This window comes from Hyla sarda, chromosome 3 (genome assembly GCF_029499605.1).
Source record: "Hyla sarda isolate aHylSar1 chromosome 3, aHylSar1.hap1, whole genome shotgun sequence".
NCBI lineage: Eukaryota > Metazoa > Chordata > Amphibia > Anura > Hylidae > Hyla > Hyla sarda.
This window is the reverse complement of record NC_079191.1, coordinates 226,196,180-226,220,453: the sequence shown is the minus strand read 5'-3', so window position 1 is coordinate 226,220,453 and position 24,274 is coordinate 226,196,180. Positions and strand designations below refer to the sequence as shown.

Genomic DNA, 24,274 nt, shown 5'->3' with positions numbered 1-24,274 from the left:
AGGGTGCGTGTGTGCGCGTGTATACCCCGATATACCCCCAGGAAAGGCAGGGGGAGATAGGCCGTCGCTTCCCGCTTCTCTCTTCCTGCCTTTCCTGGGGTCTAGAGCGCTGCTGTCGGCCCTTTTCACCCCCTGGTTATCGGCGCCGCTGCCCGTTCTGTCCCCCTGACTATCGGTGCCGGCGCCGATAGCCAGGGGGAGAGAAGCAGCGCCGACAGCCAGGGGGAGAGAAGGGGCAGCGGCACCCATTGCCGGCGCCGCTGTCCCGTTGCCTCCCCCCATCCCCGGTGGCATAATTACCTGAGTCGGGTCTGCGCTGCTCCAGGCCTCCGTCGTGCGTCCCCAGCGTCGTTGCTATGCACGGCGCGGTGCTCTGACGTCATGCGCTGCGCCGTTCAGCGCATAGCAACGACGCCGGGGACGCACGACGGAGGCCTGGAGCAGCGCGGACCCGACTCAGGTAATTATGCCACCGGGGATGGGGGGAGGCAACGGGGCAATGGGTGCCGCTGCCCCTTCTCTCCCCCTGGCTGTCGGCGCCGCTTCTCTCCCCCTGGCTATCGGGGCTATAACCAGGGGGTGAAAAGGGCCGACAGCAGCGCTCTAGACCCCAGGAAAGGCAGGGGGAGAGAAGCGGGCAGCGACGGCCTCTCTCCCCCTGCCTTTCCTGGGGGTGTATCGGCGTATAACACGCACACAGACTTTAGGCTAAAAATTTTAGCCTAAAAAGTGCGTGTTATACGCCGATAAATACGGTACTTCTGGACCGGGATTACTGCTGATATCTATCAGCAGGCATCCCGTGCCAATGCCCAGGGGGGTCCTGAGACCCCCCCCCCCCCCCCATGTCGGCGATCGCAGCAAATCGCCGGTGAATTCACACCGGCGATTTGCGGCGCTATCGGGTCATACAGGTCTCCGGTTACCTGGAAAATAAGGGGGATCTGGGGTGTCCAAGACACCCCTGGTCCCCCTGAGAGGATAGGAGTTAGGTGGCAGGGGTGCCACCCCTCCTATCCCTGCTATTGGTTGGTCAGATCAGGCAGAGCTGGAGAACCGTCTGTGACCGGCGCCGGAGGTCACTTACCAACGGAGGTGGCTGCAGCGGGCTGTGACGGCATGAGGCTTGCTCCCTGGTGCAGACTACGGAAGCCGGTGAGTTACCTAGCAACATCTTCAGAGCTACAGTTTGAGACCACTATACAGTGGTTTCTAAACTGTAGCCCTCCATATGTTGTAAAACTACAACTCCCAGCATGCCCAGACAGCTGTATGGGCATGCTGAGATTTGTAGTTTTGCGACAGCTGGAGGGCTACAGTTTGGCAATCACTGTGCAGTGGTTTCCAAACTGTGGCCCTCTAGATCTTGCAAAACTACAACTCCCAGCATGCCCACATAGCAGTTTGCTGTGTGGGCATGCTGGGATTCGTAGTTTTGCAACATCTGGAGGGTCACAGTTTGGAGATCACTGTGCAGTGGTTTCTAAACTGTGGCCCTTCAGATCTTGCAAAACTACAACTCCCAGCATGCCCAAACAGCTGTCTTGGCATGCTAGGAGTTGAAGTGGTGTACCTCCAGCTGTTGCGTAACTACATCTCCCAGCATGCCCTTCGTCGATCAGTACATGCTGGGAGTTGTAGTTTTGCCACAGCTGGAGGCACACTGGTTAGAAAATACGGAGTTAGGTAACAGAACCTAACTGAAGGTTTTCCAACCAGTGTGCCTGCAGTGTGCCTTGCCCCCCCTCCCCCAGGGTACATTCAGGGTACATTCACACGGACGGGTTTACAGTGAGTTTCCTGCTTCAAGTTTGAGCTGCGGCAAATTTTCCCCGACATCGCAAACACCTAACGGGAAACTCGCCGTAAACCCCCGACAGTGCGAATGTACCCTAAAAACACTACACTACACTAACACATAATAAAGTGTAAAAACACTACATATACACCCCCTTACACTGTCCCCCCCCCCAATAAAAATGAAAACGTACCGTACGACAGTGTTTCCAAAACGGAGCCTCCAGCTGTTGCAAAACAACTCCCAGCATTTCCGCACAGCCACTGACTGTCCAGGCATGCTGGGAGTTTAGCAACAGCTGGAGGCACCCTGTTTGGGAATCACTGGTGTAGAATACCCCTATGTCCAATTCTATGCAATCCCTAATTTAGTCCTCAAATGCGCATGGCGCTCTCACACTTTGGAGCCCTGTCGTATTTCAAAGAAACAATTTAGGGCCACATACGGTGTATTTCCGTACTCGGGAACAATTGCACTACACATTTTGGGGGGCTTTTTCTCCTTTTACCCCTTATGAAAAGGAAAATTTGGGGTCTACACCAGCATGTTAGTGTAAAAATGTTTATGTTAATTTTTTTACACTAACATGCTGGTGTTGTCCCATACTTTTTATTTTCACAAGAGGTAAAAGGAAAAAAAAGACCCCCAAAATTTGTAAAGCAATTTTTCCTGAGTACGGAGTACCCTATATGTGAGCGTAAAATGCTCTGCGGGCGCACAACAAGGCTCAGGAGTGAGAGCGCACTATGTACATTTGAGGCCTAAATGGGTGATTTGTACAGGGGTGGCTGATTTTACAGCGGTTCTGAAATGAATGCAAAAAAATAAAAACCCACGTGACCCTATTTTGGAAACTACACCCCTCACTGAACGTAACAAGGGGTATAGTGAGCCTTAACACCCCACATTCCTTCACAGGAATAGCAGCAAAGTGAAGGAGAAAATTCAAAATCTTCATTTTTTTACACCCACATGTTCCTGTAGACCCAGTTTTTGCATTTTTACAAGGGGTAATAGGAGAAAAAGCCCCCCAAAATTCGGCGGGCGCAGTAGAGGGCTGAGAAGGGAAGATGCGACAATGGGATTTTGGAGAGGGAATTTTGCTGAAATGGCTTTTGGGGGGCATGTCACATTTAGGAAGCCCCTATTGTGCCAGAACAGCAAAAACAAAACAAAAAAATAAAACTCATGGGATCCTATTTTGGAAACGTAACAAGGGGTACAATGAGCCTTAACACCCCACAGGTGTTTGACGACTTTTCATAAAAATCGGATGTGTAAATGAAGTAATTTTTTTCACTAAAGTGCAGTTTTTCCCCCCAAATTTACCATTTTTACAAAGGGTAATGGGAGAAAATGCCCCCCAAAATGTGTAACCCCATCTCTTCTGAGTATGGAAAAACCCCATGTTAGGATGTAAAATGCTCTGCGGGCGAACTACTATGCTCAGAAGAGGAGTCACATTTGGCTTTTGGAAAGCAAATGTTGCTGAAATGGTTTTTGGGGGGCATGTCGCATTTAGGAAGCCCCTATGGTGCCAGAACAGCCCCAAAAAACATATGGCATACTATTTTGGAAACTACACCCCTCAAGGAACGTAACAAGGGGTACAGTGAGCCTTTACAGGTGTTTGACGATATTTTGCTAAATTCGGATGTGTAAATGAAAAAAAAATTCACTAAAATGCAGGTTTTCCCCCCAAATTTTCATTTTTACAAGGGGTAATAGGAGAAAATTCTCCCCAAAGTTTGTAACCCCATTTCTTTTGAGCATGGAAATACCCCATGTGTGGACTTCAAGTGCTCTGCTGGCGCTCTATAATGCTCAGAAGAGAAAGAGCGCCATTGAGCTTTTGGAGATAGAATTTGTTTGGAATGGAAGTCAGGGGCCGTGTGCCTTTACAAAGCCCCCATGGTACCAGAACAGTGGACCCCCCCCCACATGTGACCCCATTTTGGAAACCACACCCCTCACAGAATTTAATAAGGGGTGCAGTGAGCATTTACACCCCACTGGTGTTTAATAGATCTTTGAGACAGTAGGCTGTACAAATGAAAAATTACATTTTTAATTTTCACGGACCACTGTTCCAAAAATCTGTCAGACACCAGTGGGGCATCAATGCTCACTGTACCCCTTATTATATTACGTGAGGGGTGTCGTTTCCAAAATAGGGTCACATGTGGGGGTCCATTTTTTTGGCACTATGGTGGCTTTGTAAACACACGTTGCCTTCAATTTCGGACACATTTTCTCTCCAAAAGCCCAATGGCGCTCCTTCTCTTCTGAGAATGGGGTATGTTCTTACTCAGAAGAAATGGGGTTACAAATGTTGGGGGCCTTTTTTCCTATTTTCCCCTGTGAAAATTAAAAATTTAGGGTAACACCAGCATTTTAGTAAAAAAAAAAATAAAAAATTCATTTTCCCATCCAACTTTAACGAAAATTTGTCAAACACCTGTGGGGTGTTAGGGATCACTATACCCCTTGTTACGTTTCATGAGGGGCGTAGTTTCCAAAATCGAGTCACACATGGGTATTTATTTTTTTGCATTTGTCAGAACTGCTGTAAAATCAGCCACCCCGTGCAAATCACCAATTTAGGCCTCAAATGTACATAGTGCACTCTCACTCCTCAGCCTTGATGTGCTTCCGCAGAGTCTTTTTGCACCCACATATGGGGTATTTCCATACTCAGCAGAAATTGTGTTACAAATTTTGGGGGTCTTTTTTTTTTATTTCACCTCTTGTGAAAATGAAAAGTATGGGGCAACACCAGCATGTTAGTGTAAAATGTTTTATTTTTTTTACACTAACATGCTGGTGTAGACCCCAACTTTTCATAAGGGGTAAAAGGAGAAAAAGTCCCCCAAAATATGTAGTGCAATTGCTCCCAAGTACGGAAATACGGAAGTACGGAAAAACTGTTTCCTTGAAATACGACAGGGCTCTGAAGTGAGAGAGCGCCATGCGCATTTGAGGCCTAAATTAGGGATTGCATGGGGGTGGACATAGGGGTATTCTACACCAGTGATTCCCAAACAGGGTGCCTCCAGCTGTTGCTAAACTTCCAGCATGCCTGGACAGTCAGTGGCTGTTCAGAAATGCTGGGAGTTGTTGTTTTGCAACAGCTGGAGGCTCTGTTTTGGAAACACTGCCGTACGATACGTTTTTCATTTTCAATAAAGGGTAAAGGGTGTTTTACCCTTTATTATGTGTTAGAGTAGTGTAGTGTTTTTTAGGGTACATTCACACGGGTGGGTTTACGGTGAGTTTCCCTAGGAGTTTGCGCTGCAATGGAAAATTTGCTCAAACTTGAAGCAGGAAACTCGCTGTAAACCCGCGCGTGTGAATGTACCCTGTACATTCACATGGGGGGGGGCAAACCTCCAGCTGTTGCATAACTACAACTCCCAGCATGTACTGACAGACTGTGCATGCTGGGAGTTGTACTTTTGCAACAGCTGGAGGCACACTGGTTGGAAAACCTTCAGTTAGATTCTGTTACCTAACTCAGTATTTTCCAACCAGTGTGTCTCCATCTGTTGCAAAACAACAACTCCCAGCATGTACTGGTCGCCGAAGTGCATGCTGGGAGATGTAGTTTTGCTGGAGGTACGCAACTACAACTCCCAGCATGCCAAGACAGCCGTTTGCTGTTCATGCTGAGAGTTGTAGTTTTGCAAGATCTGAAGGGGCACAGTTTAGAGACCACTGCACAAACTGTGGCTCTCCAGATGTTTCAAAACTACAAATCTCAGCATGCCCAGACAGAAAACTGCTGTGTGGGCATGCTGGGAGTTTAAGTTTTGCAACATCTGGAGGGCTACAGTTTAGAGACCACTGTATAGTGGTCTCCAAACTGTAGCCCTCCAGATGTTGCTAGGCAACAACTCACCAACTTCAGTAGGATCGCCGCACCGGGGAGCTGTCCTCTGCTGATCGCCGCCGGTAAGTGACTTCCGGAGCCGGTCACATCACAGTTGCCCTCCTCTGCCCGGACTACCGTGGGTGGGCAGAGCGGGAAACCAAATTTTAACCCACTCCTGCCACCTCACTCCTATCCCTTCGGGGGGATCGTGGGTGTCTTGCACAACCCCGATCCCCCTTATTTTCCGAGTCATTGGAGACCCGGAATAGCCGCAGATCACTGGTCTGAATCGACCGGCGATTTGTGGTGAACACTGACATGGGGGGGGGTCTCAGGCCCCCCCCCCCCCCTCTCCAGGGGTTTGCACGGGGTGCCTTCTGAATGATTTCAGCAGGCATCCTAGTCCGGTCCTCGCCCGGTGAGCAGCGGGGACCTGAATTCCCACGGGTGTACAGGTACACCCTTGGTCTTTAACCTCTTAAGGACTAAGGATGTACCGGTACATCCGGAGTCCTCTCCCGTTCTATAATGTGGAGCCACGCCTGAGGTTGCTGCTTTGAGCCTTAGCCTTTTATCCTGGGTGTTTTAGTTTAGTTCTAACCAGGGCACTAGAGATGAGCGAAGTTACAATGATTCGATTCGTCACGAACTTCTCTGCTCGGCAGTTGCTAACTTTAGCTGCATAAATTAGTTCAGCTTTCAGGTGCTCCGGTGGGCTGGAAAAGGTGGATACAGTACTAAGAGAGAGTCTCCAGCCCTTCGGAGCACCTGAAAGCTGAACTATAAAGTTAGCAACTGCCAAGCCGAGAAGTTCGTGATGAATCGAATCACTGTAACTTCACTCATCTCTACAGCGCACATACCACAAAGACTACTCTGGATTTCTTGTGCCATGGCTTTAATTGTTTTTTCTCCCACTAGCTGAATGTCTACAGTGCTGTATTCGTTAATTTCTAACGATAATTTGTTTTCCCTTAGTCCTAACAGTAGCACAGATGGGGTATTCTACCCCCCGCGAACTGGTAGGACAAATGGAATTTTTATTGATTAATAAACTAATTAACAAAACACACCCACAATACCCTGTATAAAGGAGGGGTCACCCTCTGTCCCCTTGTGTTGTAACAAGAAGAACTAAGACCTAAGGAAAATAATAATGATAATAATACTAGGGAGGGAAAGTTGTGCTACTGTTAGGACTAAGGAAAAACAAATTATCGTTAGAAATTAACGATTCCCTTACGTCCTAACCAGTAGCACAGATGGGGATATGGCAAGCAGAATACCCTATGAGGGAGGGCTCTCATGCCTGGCGGCAGATAATACTGACCGTCCAAAGGAAGAGTAATCGGCAACTCTACTATCAAGCCTGTAGTGGGTGATAAAGGTGGAGAGTGAACTCCAGGATGCAGCCTTGCATATGTGTTCCAAGGGAACTAAATTCCTTTCCGCAAAGGAAGTAGATACAGACCTGGTAGAATGAGCTCTTACGAACTCAGGAGGCTCCATGTTCTGAGATACCATTGCTTCACAAATGGCATTTTTTACCCATCTACTGATGGAAGGTTTAGAGGCTTTGTGACCCTTCCGGGCCCCTGCAAAAAGGATTAGAAGATTTTCATCCTTCCTAAACAGCTTAGATCTATCTAAGTAGATCCGGAGACATCTCGAAATATCGAGGCAATGCAGGCCTCTTTCTTCGTCAGTGGATGGACGTGGAGCTAGGACTGGAAGAGAAATTATTTGATTTATGTTCTGGAAAGATGGCACTTTAGGGATAAAGGATGGAATAAATCTCAATAGTACCCTATCTGGCAAGAATTTTGTATAGGGTTCAAACGCAGAGAGCGCTTGTAATTCACCAATTCTCTTGGCAGATGTTATAGCCAGTAAAAATGTTGTTTTAATGGTAACAAACCTCAGGTCCACGTCCTCCATAGGCTCAAAGGGAGGAGATGACAGTCCCTTGAGTACGACAGATAAATCCCAAGTGGGAACTGGTTGTATAATTGTAGGTTTCAACCTTGAGGCCCCTCTCAAGAATGTTTTGATCAGTGGGTCTTGAGATAAAGGCTTATTAATGTAAGCAGAAATGGCCGAAACTTGGACCTTGAGAGCAGAAGGAGACAAATTCTTATCTAGTCCATCTTGGAGAAAGCTGAGAATGGTAGGAGCAGCTATATCTCTTCCAACTTGCTTTTTGGAGCACCAAGATTGGAAAATTGTCCAAATTCTTTTGTATGTTTTATTGGTTGACTCCGCTCTGGAGTGTTAGAGTGTATTCAAGACCGCACTGGAAAGCCCTTCTAAATGTGGAAGGGACTGATCAACCTCCAGGCTGTCAGGATGAACATTTGAAGATTCAAGCAGCTGTGAGTGTCCCCCGACACTAATGCTTGCTCTGGGGGAAGCCTCCAATATTGTCCCCGACTCATCTGAAAGAGTTGGGTGAACCAAGCTCTCTTGGGCCAAAATGGGATTATGGCTATGACGGATGCTTTGTCTTACCTGATCTTCATCAATACCCTTGGGATCAAGGAAATTGGAGGGTAGATGTAGGCCAGCCTGAACCTCCACGGGATTGAGAGAGCATCTATTGCCACCGGGTTGTCTTCCCTGTAAAGGGAACAGAACCTCTCCAACTTGGAGTTGAACCTCGTTGCCATGAGGTCTATCTCTGGCACACCCCACCTGAGCGTTATCTCTTTGAATATGTCTGGGTGGAGAGACCACTCTGCGGTTAGGAGTCCTCTGCTCAGGCGGTCGGCTATCATATTGAGGGATCCTCGAATATGAACCGCGGACAGGTGGGTGAGGTTCCTTTCTGCCCAATCCAAGATCAGACCCACCTCTCTGAGGAGGTTTTGTGACCGAGTGCCTCCCTGCTTGTTGATGTACATCACAGCCGTCATGCTGTCGGATTGGATCTTGACAGCTTTCCCTTGGAGAACAGAAGCAAAGTGCAGCAATGCTAGCCTGATTGCACGAATCTCCAGGAGATTGGAGGTTAATAGTTTGTCCTGAGGAGACCAAGAACCTTGCACTGTCAGATCCTGAAGATGCGCTCCCCAACCCACAAGGGATGCGTCGGTAGTAAGTATGATCCAAGAGGGTTGGATCAGGGACCGGCCGTCCTCTAGGTGAGACCACCACCTCAGAGAAGAACGGGTTGCGTAAGACAGGGAGTGACACCTGTTCAGGCCGGATGGCCGGTGATTACAAATGGCAAGAACCTCTGCTTGGAGAGGGCGAAGATGCCAAAGAGCCCAAGGTAGCGCATCTGCGGTAGCGGACATAAGTCCCAACATCCGCATGAGAGTGCGAATGGACACTTTCTGGGATATTAGAAGATGTTGAGCCGATTCTTGAACCCGGAGTTTTCTCTCGGGAGTGAGGTAGAGTGTCATTGAGATTGTATCGACTATGAAGCCAAGGAACCTCACTGATGTTGTCGGGAGGAAATTGGACTTGGCCCAATTGACTATCCAACCCAACTGATGAAGGAAGGATACGGCTAGCTGGAGATGTTGGGACAGGATCGTTTGCGATGGAGCTCTGAGGAGCCAATCGTCTAGGTAGGGAACAATGCTGAGCCCCTGGAGCCTTAAAGTAGCTACCACTGCCACCACAACCTTGGTAAATGTGTCAGGGGCAGAAGAGATCCCAAACGGGAGGGCTACAAACTGGAGGTGTTTTAGAACTCCCCCTACATGAACAGCGATCCTTAAATACTTCCTGGATACAGGATGAATAGGGATATGGAGGTAAGCATCCTTTAAGTCCAGGGTGGCCAGGTAATCTTCTGGAGAGATAAGGTTGACCACAGATTGAATTGTTTCCATGCAAAAGCGTTTGTGCTTTACAAACTGATTGAAAAATCTTAGATCTATAATCATCCGCCAGTCTCCCGTTAGCTTGGGAACAAGGAAGACTGGAGAATAAATCCCTGCCCCCAAATCCGGTGTAGGAACTTCCTCCAGGGCACCTTTCTGGATATACTCCAGAATGTAATACTCTAGAACCAACTGCTTGACTGGGGGAAGAACTCTTGTTTGCACATACCGGGAAGGAGGAATTGATACAAGATCTATTGAATAACCAACTGAAATTATTCTCAGGACCCAAGGATCCTGAATAAGTAGAGTCCAGGCATCTAAAAAATGATGTAGGCGGCCGCCTACAGGAATATGGGGGGCAGGATGGGAAACTGGAAAGGTCAACCCGGCAGGGAACCCAGAGCTTCCTAGAAGCCCATAGTCAGAGTCTTCTCTCCTTGGGACCACGGGAGCGCTTACCGCCCCGGCGTTGATTACCCCACTCCTTCTGGGGTCTAGGTTGGGCTGCTGATCTGTCCCCAAAACGCCTGCCCCGACCGCGAAAGGACTGCTGAGGAAGGGACTTTCCCTTTTTGTCAGACAGGCCCTCCATTATGCGGTCCAACTCTTTACCAAACAAAATGCCGGGTTCATAGGGCATACTACAAAGAGTATGCTTGGAGGAGTTGTCAGCCTTCCACGGCTTTAACCAGAGAGGACGTCGTCCGGCGGAAGACAAGGCCATAGTCTTAGAAGCCAGTTTTAGCTGCTGGATAGCAGCATCGCAAAGAAAATCCATGGCCAGATTGGCCGTTTTGAAGGAGGCCAAAATTTCGTCTCTAGGGACCCCCTGGTCTAAATCTGCATGAATGGAGGAGAGGCGAATCTTCAGGAAGTTTGCCACTTCTGAACTGGCAATAGAGACTGAAGCTGAAGCAGCTGCTGTCGAGTAAGAGCGCCTAAAAGCGCAATCAGCCTTTCTGTCCATTGGATCCTGGAGGGAAGACCCATCCTCTGAAGGAACCAAGGTTCTCTTGGACATTTTAGCAACCGCTATGTCCACTTTGGGAACAGGGCTCCATGAAGCCAGCTGATCTTCCCTAATGGGAAACATGGTCTTGAAACGTTTGGACAAGACCGGACCTTTTTCAGGCTTTTTCCATTCTGTCTTAAGTACAGACAATAGGGTCTCGTCCGCTTTAAAGGCCCTAGGCCCCTTAGAGGCGGAGGAGGAAGCTTCCCCGGGATCAACATCCTGGTCCCCCGACCTGATGGATCTGAAAAGTCGCTGTTTTTTTTTCAGCGGAAAAAAATAAGAGATGGTCTCTTCTTCATCGGAAGAGGATGATGTGGGATCTTCTTTATCCGGTCCCATAGATACATCCATTCTAGGGGGAGAGGCCGGTCTGGGACGTTTCTGAGCAACCGCTTGCTTTAATTCCTCAATGGATGCATGCATAGCAGACATATTCGTGGAAACCCACACATACATATCTTGCACAGTAGGTTCCGTAGAGTCTTGGTCCTACAAGATGGACATCTAGAAAATTCATAAGAATCTAGCGGAACACTACAATCATGACAAGCGAGGTGTTTCCGCTTGGAGGCCCTTTTCCCAGGACCTTCACGGTCAGCGGAGCCTTCCGTAGACATAATCTGAGGAAGATATTGATATTATTATTAAGCAAGCTCAGAGAAAAAAATACTCATAAAAATCTAAAGCAATGGAAGAGACTACCAAAAAGCAGCCAAAGCACAAGTGAAAAATAAGTCACAGTACAGACTTAAAAATCACAATCTCAAAAAGACAGATACGTGGACAAGCCAATGCATCTGAGCTCAAGGAGACTGAGCTGCACTCTGGAAGGGATTAAATACTCTTCAAAATTGGCGCCTAGAGGAGCAACCTGAAAATAATTTATTTTAATAAAAAATTTATATCTAAATGTAAATTATCTAAAAGTGTCTGGGAGAGATTAATCCCCACGCCCGGGGAAACGATATTTACATTGGAAAAGTTGATTTTAGTAAGGAGGGGAAGTGACGTAAGACGCCGCTGACGTCACTTCCGCCGGCCCGAGATGCGGTGCTTAGCCGCACATAGAAAGAAAGAAAGAGCCGGGCTGGTAGCGGAAACCTCAGAGCCAGGTCGGCTTCAGAGGGATAGCCATGGTGAGAGCCTGCCCGAAGGTGACTAACTATAGAGCTAACTATAGATTTTTCCCCTACAGCCGCAGAAGGCTGTTCAAGGGGAGCCAGTAACTGGCAGCGAAAAAGAGAGAACACCTCCTAAGCACAGAGGGTCACCATCTGTCCCACTGTCTGGGAGGACAGAAAAAAACACAAGGGGACAGAGGGTGACCCCTCCTTTATACAGGGTAGTGTGGGTGTGTTTTGTTAATTAGTTTATTAATCAATAAAAATTCCATCTGTCCTACCAGTTCGCGGGGGGTAGAATACCCCATCTGTGCTACTGGTTAGGACGTAAGGGAATGTCTATTTAGTGCTTCCTGTCCAAACATTACTAGTAAGGTAAATGATATGCACACAGTATAGTAAAATGGGAATGAGGGGGCTTGAGTGCCCCTCAGTTACCAGGGCCCAGGTGCAAATACTACATCTGTACCTATAGTTTCATCCATACTAACATTACATTCAGTTCATCTGCTTCTGCAGTGTTTCAGTAGTATGCCATTGGGCTGCAAGGGTTTTTAAATGGAAGAGTTTTGTGCCAGCCAGGATTGTGTTTATAGGTGGCAAAATGTAAATGTTTAATATTAGCTATATATTAGAAGGTCTGATATGTATGGATAGCACATCTCTGATAGACCTTGATAGATACTGGGAAATTACATTATGACATTTTCCTGACAAATATACTTTTACATACTTACCAAATGTAGGATAATTCTAACCTTAGGGTTGGACTAAAGCTATTCTGTGCATCCTTTGTAAATGTACTACAATATACAGTGCATTCTGAAGCTCTTCAGACCCTTCCACTTTTTTCACATTTTCTTATGTTGCAGACTTTTGAATAAAAAACAAGTTGCCTTAACCTTTCTTCACTCAATACCACAAAATGAAAACAGAATGTAAGAAATCTTTGCTAATTAATTGAAAAGCAAAAACTAATATATTACATTGACATGGGTATTGAGACCCTTTAGTCTGTACTTGGCTGATGCTCCTTTGGCAGCGATTACAGCTGGTTTACACACCTGGATTTGGGGATTTTCTGCCATAATTCTCTGCAGATCCTCTCAAGCTCTGTCCGGTTAGATGGGGACCTTCGGCGGACAGTCATTTTTATGTCTCTCCAGAGATGTTCGATTGGGTTAGGTCTCTTGAGGAGGTTTCACTCAAGGGTATTAACAGAGTTATCCCTAAGCCATTCCTGTGATTTCTTGGGTGTGTTGCCCAGTCTGAGGACTCTGGATCAGGTTTCCATTAAGAATATCTCTCTACTTTACTTTATTCAGTTTTCTCTCATCCCTGACCACTCTCCCTGTTCCAGCTGCTGAAAAATACCCCCACACTTAGATGCTGTATCCATGTATGTTTTACTGAGGAGAAGCTTTTTACTTGCCAATCTGCCATAAAGCCCTGACTGGTGGAGTGCTGCAGTAATGGCTGACCATCTAGTAGCTCAGCCAAAGTGGCCATTGGGTTCTTCAGCCATCTCTCTTAGCAAGGCTTTCCTCCCTGATTGCTTAGTTCTATAGGGTGGTCAGTTCTAGAGTCCTGGTAATTCCAAGCTCCATTTAAATATGATGGAGGTCACTGTGTTTGTGGGGAACTCTCAGTGCAGCAGAATTTATTTTACAATTAAAGGGGTACTCCACCCTTAGACATCTTATCCCCTATCCAAAGTAGAGGGGATGAGATTTCTGATTGTGGGGGTCCCGCCACAGGAGACCCCCATGATCTTGGCTGCAGCACCCCAGACATCCAGTGCACTGAGCGAACTTCGCATTGTGATGGATGACTAGCAATGCAGGGCGGAGGCTCGTGACGTCACGGTCACGCCCTGCTCATTACGTTACGGCCATGCCCCCTCAATGCAAGCCTATGGGAGGGGGCCGTCATGGGAGGTGACCGTGATGTCACGAGCCTCCGGCGCTTAACCCAATGCTCCAAACGAACACTGGGTGCAGCATGGAGATTCCGGGGGTCCCCAGCAGCGGGACCCCTGCAATCAGACAGCTTATCCCGTATCCTTTGGATAGAGGATAAGATGTCTAGAGGCTGAGTACCCCTTTAAATTATGTGGCTCCAGATCTATGCCTTCACTTAATCCTGTCTCTGAGCTCTTCAGGCAGTTCTTCCTACTCATGGCTTGAATTTAGCTCTGAAATGCATTGTGAGCCATGAGACAATATATAGACCGGGGTGAGTTTCCAAATTATATCCAATCAACTGAATTTACCACAGGTGACTCTAATCAAAGAGTAGATACATCTCAATGATGAGCAAAAGAAATGGGAGGCTTCTAGAGATACATTTTAAGTGTCAAAGCAAAGGGTCTAAAAATTTCTGTTCAGTTCAAGTTTTATTTTCTTTTTTAGTAAGTTAGACTAAACATAATCAACAAAATCTCAAAAGTGTAAAATGTTTTAAAATTTCCTAATGCACATTCCCCAATTCTGGGCAGATTGCACCTACAGCAACCTCCTTAGAGATCGATGCTTAATGTCAGCAACAGTTTGCAGTTGAGAATAAGCTTGGCCCCCTTCACTGTAGTGCAGTGTTGGGACTTGCCAGCGGATTCTGCTGGAAGATTGAACAGCTAAATATATACCAAAGGGGAACAAATATAAACGATTAAAACTAAATCCTACATGGCTGACACATGATGTTAAAAGAGCAATAAACAACAAAAAAATAGCCTTCAAAAAATACAAATCTGATGGGTCAGCTATAACATTTAAACAGTACAAGGAGATTAATAAAATCTGTAAAAATGTAATAAAAACAGCAAAAATTCAAAATGAGAGACAGGTGGCCAAAGAAAGCAAAACTAATCCTAAATATTTTTTTAGATATATAAATGCAAAAAAACCAAGGACAGAGCATGTAGGACCCCTTAATAATGATAATGGGGAGGTTGTCACAGGCGATCAAGAGAAGGCGGAGCTACTGAATGGGTTCTTTAGTTCTGTATATACTATGGAAGAAGGAGCTGACATTGGCCAGGTCAGTGCTGGTAACACATCATGTAATGTACTGAACTGGCTTAATGTAGAGATGGTACAAGGTAAGTTAAGTGATATAAATGTAAGCAAATCCCCAGGACCGGATGGACTACACCCAAGAGTTCTTAGAGAGGTAAGTTCAGTAATATCTGTACCCTTGTTCATGATATTTAGAGATTCTCTGGTGTCTGGTATTGTGCCAAGGGACTGGTGCAAGGCGAATGTGGTGCCAATCTTCAAAAAGGGCTCTAGGTCTTCCCCAGGAAACTATAGACCGGTAAGTTTAACGTGCATTGTGGGTAAATTGTTTGAAGGACTTATAAGGGATTACATACAGGAATACATAGGGGATAATTGTATTATAAGTGATAGCCAGCATGGGTTTACTAAGGATAGAAGTTGCTGTCACTGAACAAACACAATTGGCTAACAGGCAATTGCGTAAACTGGATCCTATCATAACCTAACTACACCAAAAGAAGAAGATACCAGTAAACTGATTTGGATACAAAAATAGTGGATAAACTTTATTAAAGTGCATTATAAAATCATACATAAAATACAAGGTACTAAACAGATGAAAGCTACAGAAAAAAAGGTAGTGATACTAAATCCACAATGGTAGACAATACAGACGGCAGGGATACAGTCCACAGATGTCAAATTGCAACATGCCCATAAGTAGTAAAAATAAATAATATAACATACATATAATGGATGTATAAAGCTGGTATATGTCCTCAAAGGGGCTATGGGTAAAGTGCAAATAACAAATTGTAAGGCACCTAGCCCTATTCAGAGGTTAGTCAGCAGCATTAGATAACAGCGAAGATAAGAGCATGAAAGACAGCATAAAGTAGCAAATACCTGCCATACACCAAAAGGGGAGATCACTACCTGTACCCCAACGCGCGTTTCGCGTATGGGCTTCCCCCTGACGAAGCCCATACGCGAAACGCGCGTTGGGGTACAGGTAGTGATCTCCCCTTTTGGTGTATGGCAGGTATTTGCTACTTTATGCTGTCTTTCATGCTCTTATCTTCGCTGTTATCTAATGCTGCTGACTAACCTCTGAATAGGGCTAGGTGCCTTACAATTTGTTATTTGCACTTTACCCATAGCCCCTTTGAGGACATATACCAGCTTTATACATCCATTATATGTATGTTATATTATTTATTTTTACTACTTATGGGCATGTTGCAATTTGACATCTGTGGACTGTATCCCTGCCGTCTGTATTGTCTACCATTGTGGATTTAGTATCACTACCTTTTTTTCTGTAGCTTTCATCTGTTTAGTACCTTGTATTTTATGTATGATTTTATAATGCACTTTAATAAAGTTTATCCACTATTTTTGTATCCAAATCAGTTTACTGGTATCTTCTTCTTTTGGTGTAGTAAGGATAGAAGTTGTCAAACCAATCTAATTTGCTTTTATGAAGAGGTGAGTAGAAGCCTTGACAGAGGAATGGCTGTGGATATAGTGTTTCTGGATTTTGCTAAAGCGTTTGATACTGTCCCTCATAGACGTCTGACAGGTAAGTTAAGGTCTTTGGGTTTGGAAATTTTAGTTTGTAACTGGATTGAACACTGGCTCATGGATCGCACTCAGAGAGTGGTGGTCAATGATTCGTACTCTGATTGGTCCCCGGTTATTAGTGGTGTACCCCAAGGTTCAGTACTGGGACCGCTGTTGTTTAATTTATTTATCAATGATATAGAGGATGGTATTAACAGCTCTGTTTCTATCTTTGCAGATGACACCAAGCTTTGTAGCACGGTACAGTCCATAGAGGATGTGCATAAGTTACAAGATGACTTGGATAGACTAAGTGTCTGGGCATCCACTTGGCAAATGAGGTTCAATGTGGATAAATGTAAAGTTATGCATCTGGGTGCTAATAACCTGCATGCATCATATGTCTTAGGGGGGATTAAACTGGCAGAGTCACTGGTAGAGAAGGATCTGGGTGTACTTGTAGATCACAGACTACAGAATAGCATGCAATGTCAGGCTGCTGCTTCCAAAGCCGGCAGGATATTGTCATGTATCAAAAGAGGCATGGACTCAAGGGACAGGGACATAATACTCCCCCTTTATAAAGCATTGGTACGGCCTCACCTGGAATATGCTGTTCAGTTTTGGGCACCTGTCCATAAAAGGGACACTGCGGAGTTGGAAAGGGTGCAGAGACGCGCGACTAAACTAATATGAGGCATGGAACATCTTAGCTATGAGGAGCGATTAAAGGAGTTACAATTGTTTAGTCTTGAGAAGAGACGTTTAAGGGGGGATATGATAAACGTATATAAGTATATTAATGGCCCATACAAAAAATATGGAGAAAAACTGTTCCAGGTTAAACCCCCCCAAAGGACGAGGGGGCACTCCCTCCGTCTGGAGAAGAAAAAGTTTAGTCTCAAGGGGCGACACGCCTTCTTTACCGTGAGGACTGTGAATTTATGGAACGGTCTACCTCAGGAACTGGTCACAGCAGGAACAATTAACAGCTTTAAAACAGGATTAGATACATTCCTGGAACAAAATAACATTAATGCTTATGAAGAAATATAAAATCTCATCCCTTCCCCAATATCGCGCCACACCCCTACCCCTTAATTCCCTGGTTGAACTTGATGGACATATGTCTTTTTTCGACCGTACTAACTATGTAACTATGTAACTATGTTAATTCTTCTAGCGGAGACCAATTTCCGCATTACTGTGTTAATCAAAGAAGAATTCCCACCCAGGCATTTCCTCTGCATAGATAGATATGGTTCCCACTGTAACCAGGTGAGAATTAAGGGACACATGTAGACAGCTCCTTCACAAATAGAGTTGAGCAAGGCACTATGCAGGTCAGGGACATCTGTCTCTCTCTTCCCTGGGATTTAACCCTTTCATGTAAATAAAAATAAATATAAACATATGTGGTATCGCCGTGTGCGTAAATGTCCGAACTATAAAAACATATCATTAATTAAACCGCACGGTCAATGGCGTACGCGCAAAAAAATTCCAAAGTCCAAAATAACATATTTTTGGTCGCTTTTTATATCATGAAAAAATGAATAAAAAGCGATCAAAAAATCCGATCAATACAAAAATGGTACAAATACAAAATGGTACAATACAAAAAAGGGTGCAAAAAATGAGCCCTCATACCGCCCCATATGCGGAAAAATAGAAAAGTTATAGGGGTCAGAAGATGACAATTTTAAACGTATAAATTTTTCTGCATGTAGTTATGATTTTTTACAGAAGTACGACAAAATCAAACCTATATAAGTAGGGTATCATTTTAATCGTATGGACCTAGAGAATAAATAGAAGGTGTCATTTTTACCGAAAAATGTACTGCGTAGAAACGGAAGCCCCCAAATTTACAAAATGGCGTTTTTCTTCAATTTCGTCACACAATGATTTTTTTTTTCCGTTTCGCTGTAGATATTTGGGTAAAATGACTGATGTCACTGCAAATTAGAATTGGTGGCGCAAAAAATAAGCCATCATATGGATTTTTAGCAAAATTGAAAGGGTTATGATTTTTAAACGGTGAGGAGGAAAAAATGAAAGTGCAAAAACGGAAAAACCCGTGGTCCTTAAAGGGGTATTCCGCCCCTAGACATCTCATCCCCTATCTAAAGGATAGGGGATAAGATGTCAGATCGCCGCGGTCCCGCTGCTGGGGACCCCCGGGATCCCCGCTGCGGCACCACGCTCTCATTACAGCACAGAGCGAGTTCGCTCTGCACGTAATGATGGGCGGTACAGGGGCCGGAGCATCATTACGTCACGGCTCCGCCCCTCGTGATGTCACGGCCCGCCCCTTTCAATACAAGTCTATGGGAGGGGGCGTGGCGGTCGTCACGCCCCCTCCCATAGACTTGCATTAAGGGGACGGGCCGTGATGTCACGAGGGGCGGCGCCATGATGTCAAGCTGCTCCGTCCCCCGTATCGCCCGTCATTACGCACAGAGCAAACTCGCTCTGTGCTGTAATGATAGCGCGGTGCCGCAGCGGGGATCCCGGGGGTCCCCAGCAGCGGGACCGCGGCGATCTGACATCTTATCCCCTATCCTTTGGATAGGGGATAAGATGTCTAGGGGCGGAATACCCCTTTAAGGGGTTAAAGCAAGCACATCTCATATCTTCAGCATCAGTTCAAGCTAGGCCTGAAGCCACAAAATCGTGAGTTATCCAAGCTCAATCCTACAAATCCTGTGTGGCTACTATCAACTCAAATTTCCTAAAAATAGTAGCACAGTGGCTAGCATCAAAGCTCATCATTTCTAAAAGTCCCAGCAAACCTGTGAGGAGCCTGTACCAGGGTTCTCTCTCGCAAAGACTGTTATGTTCCATGCCGTTGGATAAAATATGCAGTAAAGTTACTTCAAGTTTGCTTCATAAAATCTTCTGCGGACATTCCGTTATTTCACCCTGCCATTTGTGGGACGGTTGGCGGTAGGATTAGTACATTGAGGAAACCGTACCCTGGCGTCACGACATCTAAGGGTTAATACCAACATACCCTATACTACCATTGCAGCACCCAGTCACCATAACTCTCCTGGTTCACCACATACATCATACTTAAATGCTGTAGGCAGCCAGATGTGGTATAACTCTATGGCTAAAGGGATAGCTCAGTATACGACCAAAAGGAAGTCATTAGTTTATGCCTGCTGTTGTGGCTGCCATTGACTGCCACTTTTAATGAAGAGAGAATAAAGAAACAACTATAAATTAGATCAGTGTTTCCTAACCAAGGTGCCTCCAGATGTTGAAAAACTACAACTCCCAGCATACCCGGACAGCCTTTGGCTGTCCGGGCATGCTGGGAGTTGTAGTTTTGCACCATCTTAGGAAAACACTGTTAGGAAACACTGAATTAGATGAACAGAATAATAGTAAGTTTATACAAATTAGATCAGTGTTTCCCAACCAGGGTCCCTCCAGATGTTGCAAAACTACAACTCCCAGTAAGTTAATACAAATTAGATCAGTTTTTCCCAACCAATGTGCCTCCAGATGTTGCAAAACTACAACTCTCAGCATGCCTGCACAGCCTAAGAGTGCGTTCACACTGAGGAATAGGAGAGGAATCCTCGTGTAAAAATTTCGCAAAGGCATTTAAGTTTTTTCCTTGCAAAATTTGCGCAAAAATCACACGGAATTAATGTGGAATTCCGTGCAGAATATAGGAGAAAACATTTTTTTTTCTTTACTGGACTACAACCACCAATTGGAATTTCCCTTTTTATTTATTTTTTTTCCGTGGGGAATTTCCTCGCAAGTTTCGTGCAAATTCTACACAAATTCCATGCGGAAACGATTTCAAGCGGAATTTTTTTTTTTTTACCATTAACTTCAATGGACTTCCGCTCGCGTATTCAGCAAGAAGAATGAACATGTTCTTTCTTCTAGCGCAACGGAATTTACGCAGTGTGAACAGTGCAGAGTAAAATACATTGAAGTCAATGGCAAAGCGGATATTCATTATTTCTAAGCGGAGAATTACTCAGTGTGAATGCACCCTTAGGCACTGAATTCGATGAACAGAATAATAGTAAGTTAATACAATGGACATGTAAAGGATTTTGATTTACTGGAGATTTAAGTTTCATTTCTAGTTGAAATAGTCCTTGGTAGATGTGCATTGGGCAGTGTTCCTGTGATCACAGCATTTATATAAGTCAGTATACTCAGCTCAGACACCACTAGAGCATTGCATTTTCCCAGAAGCATCATCATTGTGGATGGAGCATGACATCAGCACCACACAAAGAGGAAGCTAAGATCAGGCACCAGTGAGGAGGAGGAGGAGGAGGAGGCACATCCTAGCCTACATGCTGCTGGTGCCCCCTCCCTGCCCATCATCATCATCCTCCTCCTCATCTTCACCAGCACACACTGCCTGCCCTACTCCTTCCATGTAACCTCCTCTGGTTCTGGGGTCTCGCCTTGAATGCATCTGTCGGGGTGCAAGGGTAGAGGACAGACCACACAGCATGCACTGGGGTGTTGGTCTAGTCTCCTCCAGGTCTTGTGTGGTTGATCTGAGCCGGAATCAGAGCTTCTCCCTGTGCTGGTGTATAGGATCAGAGGACAACTACTCCTTTTATGGGGACATCGTCGCTTTCCCATTGCAGGATTACGGTGGCGTTATGTCAGGGCTGGGATCTGACTCCTGGTGGAAGAAAACCCTCTACCTAACCGGAGGAGCCCTTCTGGCTGCTGCTGCATATCTCCTACATGAGCTGCTGGCTATCAGGTAGGGTTCTGGGCTGGGATGTGCTTGATCCATGATGGAATCACTGGGTAGACTGGAAGCTGTGTATATATATATATATGGCATATAGATGTAGACCTGAGGATGCCCTGGCCTCCATGTCATTGAGCCTGACCATCCTGATACATTGTTTATCCCTGTGTCCTCTAGAAGCAGCAGCATCCTGGGATATCCACAGTCTGGAACACTTTCACTCATTGGGTTAATCTCTCAGATGTTAATCTGGATCAGTGAAGATGTATTATTGCTGCCTTTAAAATGCTGGACTTCTGTATATTACAATCGTTATTGTATAGAGGTGTAGATATTAATGTATATATGTAGATACTACCATTTTCTCTTGCATGGGTTAGTTGCATAGTTCCCATTATATTTGTCAGTCCTTAAGTTATTGTTGTGCTGCGCCTATAGGCTTCACCTTCAGCTGTAAACAACAGTAGGTGTGGGCTCCAGTTGTTGTGGTTTACAGTGTTTTCCTTGTGTTAGTCAACATGATGTGCAGTATATCACAATAATTGTATAATATTGCTACAACTGTAATAATAAATACAACATCATTGTATGAAATGCCAGTATATGGACCATTTGCACTTTTTAACGACCAGTATGACTAAATATAGAGATATATGGAGAGATTAGCCTAATAGAAGAGAGATTTCCATCAGCCAAGTGGTGTGCAGCAGCTTAGGGCTCTCATATTGTTTTTTTTATTTTTTATGTATTTAATCATGAAACATTCTATAATCAATAATTAAATCCATACTACATCAGGAAATTGCATACAATGTGAGCGTTCTGATTATTGCCTTTGCTTTTTGACTTATTGACTATAGTCTATATTCTGTTAATAGAACATTCTATGGGATGACAGGTAGTTAGCTACCTGTTGTCTCCTAGTAAAGTGGCAGTGGCAAAAAAATGCACTTTGAATTGAATTACAATGGAAGTGCTATTGTTTTGTTGGAATAAAGTAAGACTTTGTACTAATATTAACCCCTTTACAACCTTAAAAATGTTATTTTTTCCTCCTCTCCTTCTAAGACCTATATGTCAGAACCTATAGGTTTAAAAGGTTCTGACAGGTTCTTTGTTTGCTTTTGTTGCCAGGTTACACCTAGCTGTCTAGCAGGTCAGCTGACCGCTTGATGAGAGCACCTGTGAGTTGCCTATTTAACCTGGCAGTTGGCTCTCAGTCAGCGCCTGTGAGAGTTTTATTTGCTCCAGTAGCTAGCGTGTGTTCCCTGTTTCTCCTGTATTACCCAACATCTTTGACTTTTGGCTTTCATCTTGACTTCTTTCTGGAATTAGCGACTTGGTACTTTGGCTTTTCCTGGCTTTGACGCGGTTAGTTGACTTTGAACTATTGTGTGAGTGTGTAGTCAAATTTTTTTAGTGTGGTGTCCTGGTACCGTATCCTATCTGGTACCTTTGTATATAAGTCCCCATAGCCAGAGTCCCTAGGACATCGGGGTTCTTCTTAACTAGCCCTCCCCTAGTCACCTCTCATTTAGGTATTAATTGTCTAATAATTCTTCAGGATTTGTATATATATAGGATTGTACGAGTGTGTATAAATGGTTAATTACCTATGCATAGCGTAACAGGACCTGCGGGTCACGTGACCGGGTGAACTCTATGGTTTTATGCTTAATGACCTTTGGAGGCCCTGTGACGTTTATCTCCCATCACTCCTTGTAATGGTGAGTGACAGTTGATTGGACCAGTAAAAACGGCCCTGCCCATATAAGGGAGCAGTGGCCATTGCTCACTCTCTTTCCTCGTGGGCTGTTGATGGAGAAGGATCTGCGCTGCTGTCATCAGTGAGTTTAGGCCTGAGCCTTGTGGCAATGGCTGATATCTGCTAAATTGTGAGTGTGTCAATCCCTAAACACTGCAAGATCACCGGACCTTATCTATCCCCTAAATCCGGACGGATCTTCGCAATATTCCCTAATTCAGAGACTTTTATGAGAAGTCAAGGTCCGCAACAACTGTCAGTCATTGCACTAGATAGAGACTGTATTCCTGAGACTGTTGCTGTTCATTGGATGTACCGCAAGCATTTAAGTAAAGTTATCCAAGTTCAAGTACCTTTTCAGTCATTTTATGCATGCACCTATCGTTACTGGGAAGGGCGGCGATAGGCCGGAGAAATAACCTCAGCATACTGGCCCTCAGCCTGGCATCACGAACTATAGGGTCAACATTAACCCCTCATCTACCGAAACAACACCCCAACTACCATACACCCCCCCCCCCCAAGGGCTACCACATTAGTCTGTCTGTTATCCCACTGTCCCCGGACCTAGTCAGTGTCATTGTAGTTTATTATTTTGACAATTACGCCCCCACATATACAGGAAGGGACTGTCTTTGTGGTTACGGACCTGTCCTTTAGGGCAGGTACATAAGTAGGTAGGGATAGGGGAGGGGGCGAGATTAGTGTGCACTCCTTCCCTGCCCATACGTGACATTTTCACAGGCCTAAAAAATCTGCATTTACGGTCATGGAAGCTATGTCTGCTCTGGTGGAGCAAATGCAGAGTCTTACTCAGCTGGTCCAGGACTTAGCTGAGAGACTTCAGCAGCACGAGTCATCTCAGTCTCAATCAGGTTTAATCCAGACCTTGACTCAGAGGCTGCAAGACCAGGAACATCTAATCCAGGGTTTGCAGGCCAGAATCCTGGACCTTGAGTCTGCTCGTACCCAGGTTTCATCTGTTCATGTTTCAGCTCCTGTGGAGCCACAAGTTAGCCTCCCGGATCGTTTTTCCGGTAACTGGAAGGTGTTCAAGACTTTTTGTAAAAGTGGTAAACTGTACTTTCACTTAAGACCCTACTTCTCTGGTTCTGAGGCTCAAAGAGTGGGGATTATAATGTCCCTTTTGCAAGGAGGCCCTCAAGAGTGTTTTTTTTCCCTAAGTCCTGATGCCCCTGAGTTGTCCTTAGTGGATTCTTTATTTGCTGGTTTGGGACTTTTGTATTCAGAACCTGACAGAGCTGCGTATGCATGTCCCAGTTGCGCATGTTAAGACAGGGATGAAGACCTGTGGAAGAATACAGTACAGACTTTAGAAAATGGTGTGTAGCCTCAAAGTGGAACACCCCAGCGTTAATTGGTCAGTTCAGACTGGGATTATCTGACACACTAAAAGACATGCTGTTACGTATCCCTCTCCTGATACCCTTGACCAAGCTATGACGTTAGCAGTGAGCTTGGACAGATGTCTGCTAGAACGCAAACGGGAGTATTCCTCTTCACATACTTCATCTTCTTTTCCTGACTCCTCTCCA

The 24,274-nt window shown here is 45.2% G+C and overlaps 1 protein-coding gene across 5 annotated transcripts in view; it reads left to right on the top strand.

Moving 5' to 3' along the window:
* The first annotated feature begins 20,516 nt into the window (after positions 1-20,516).
* The window catches only part of FAXC (failed axon connections homolog, metaxin like GST domain containing), a 43,699-nt gene continuing 39,941 nt past the window's right edge, over positions 20,517-24,274 (top strand). The window contains exon 1 of one of the 5 annotated variants that reach the window (XM_056566160.1): positions 20,517-20,962. In XM_056566160.1, the coding sequence (XP_056422135.1) occupies positions 20,700-20,962 (263 nt within the window). In that variant the 5' untranslated portion in view covers positions 20,517-20,699. Of the gene's footprint in view, positions 20,963-22,198; positions 22,325-22,674; positions 22,849-24,043; positions 24,100-24,274 lie in introns of those variants that run through there. The other 4 variants (XM_056566165.1, XM_056566163.1, XM_056566164.1 and 1 more) reach the window with 4 other exon arrangements.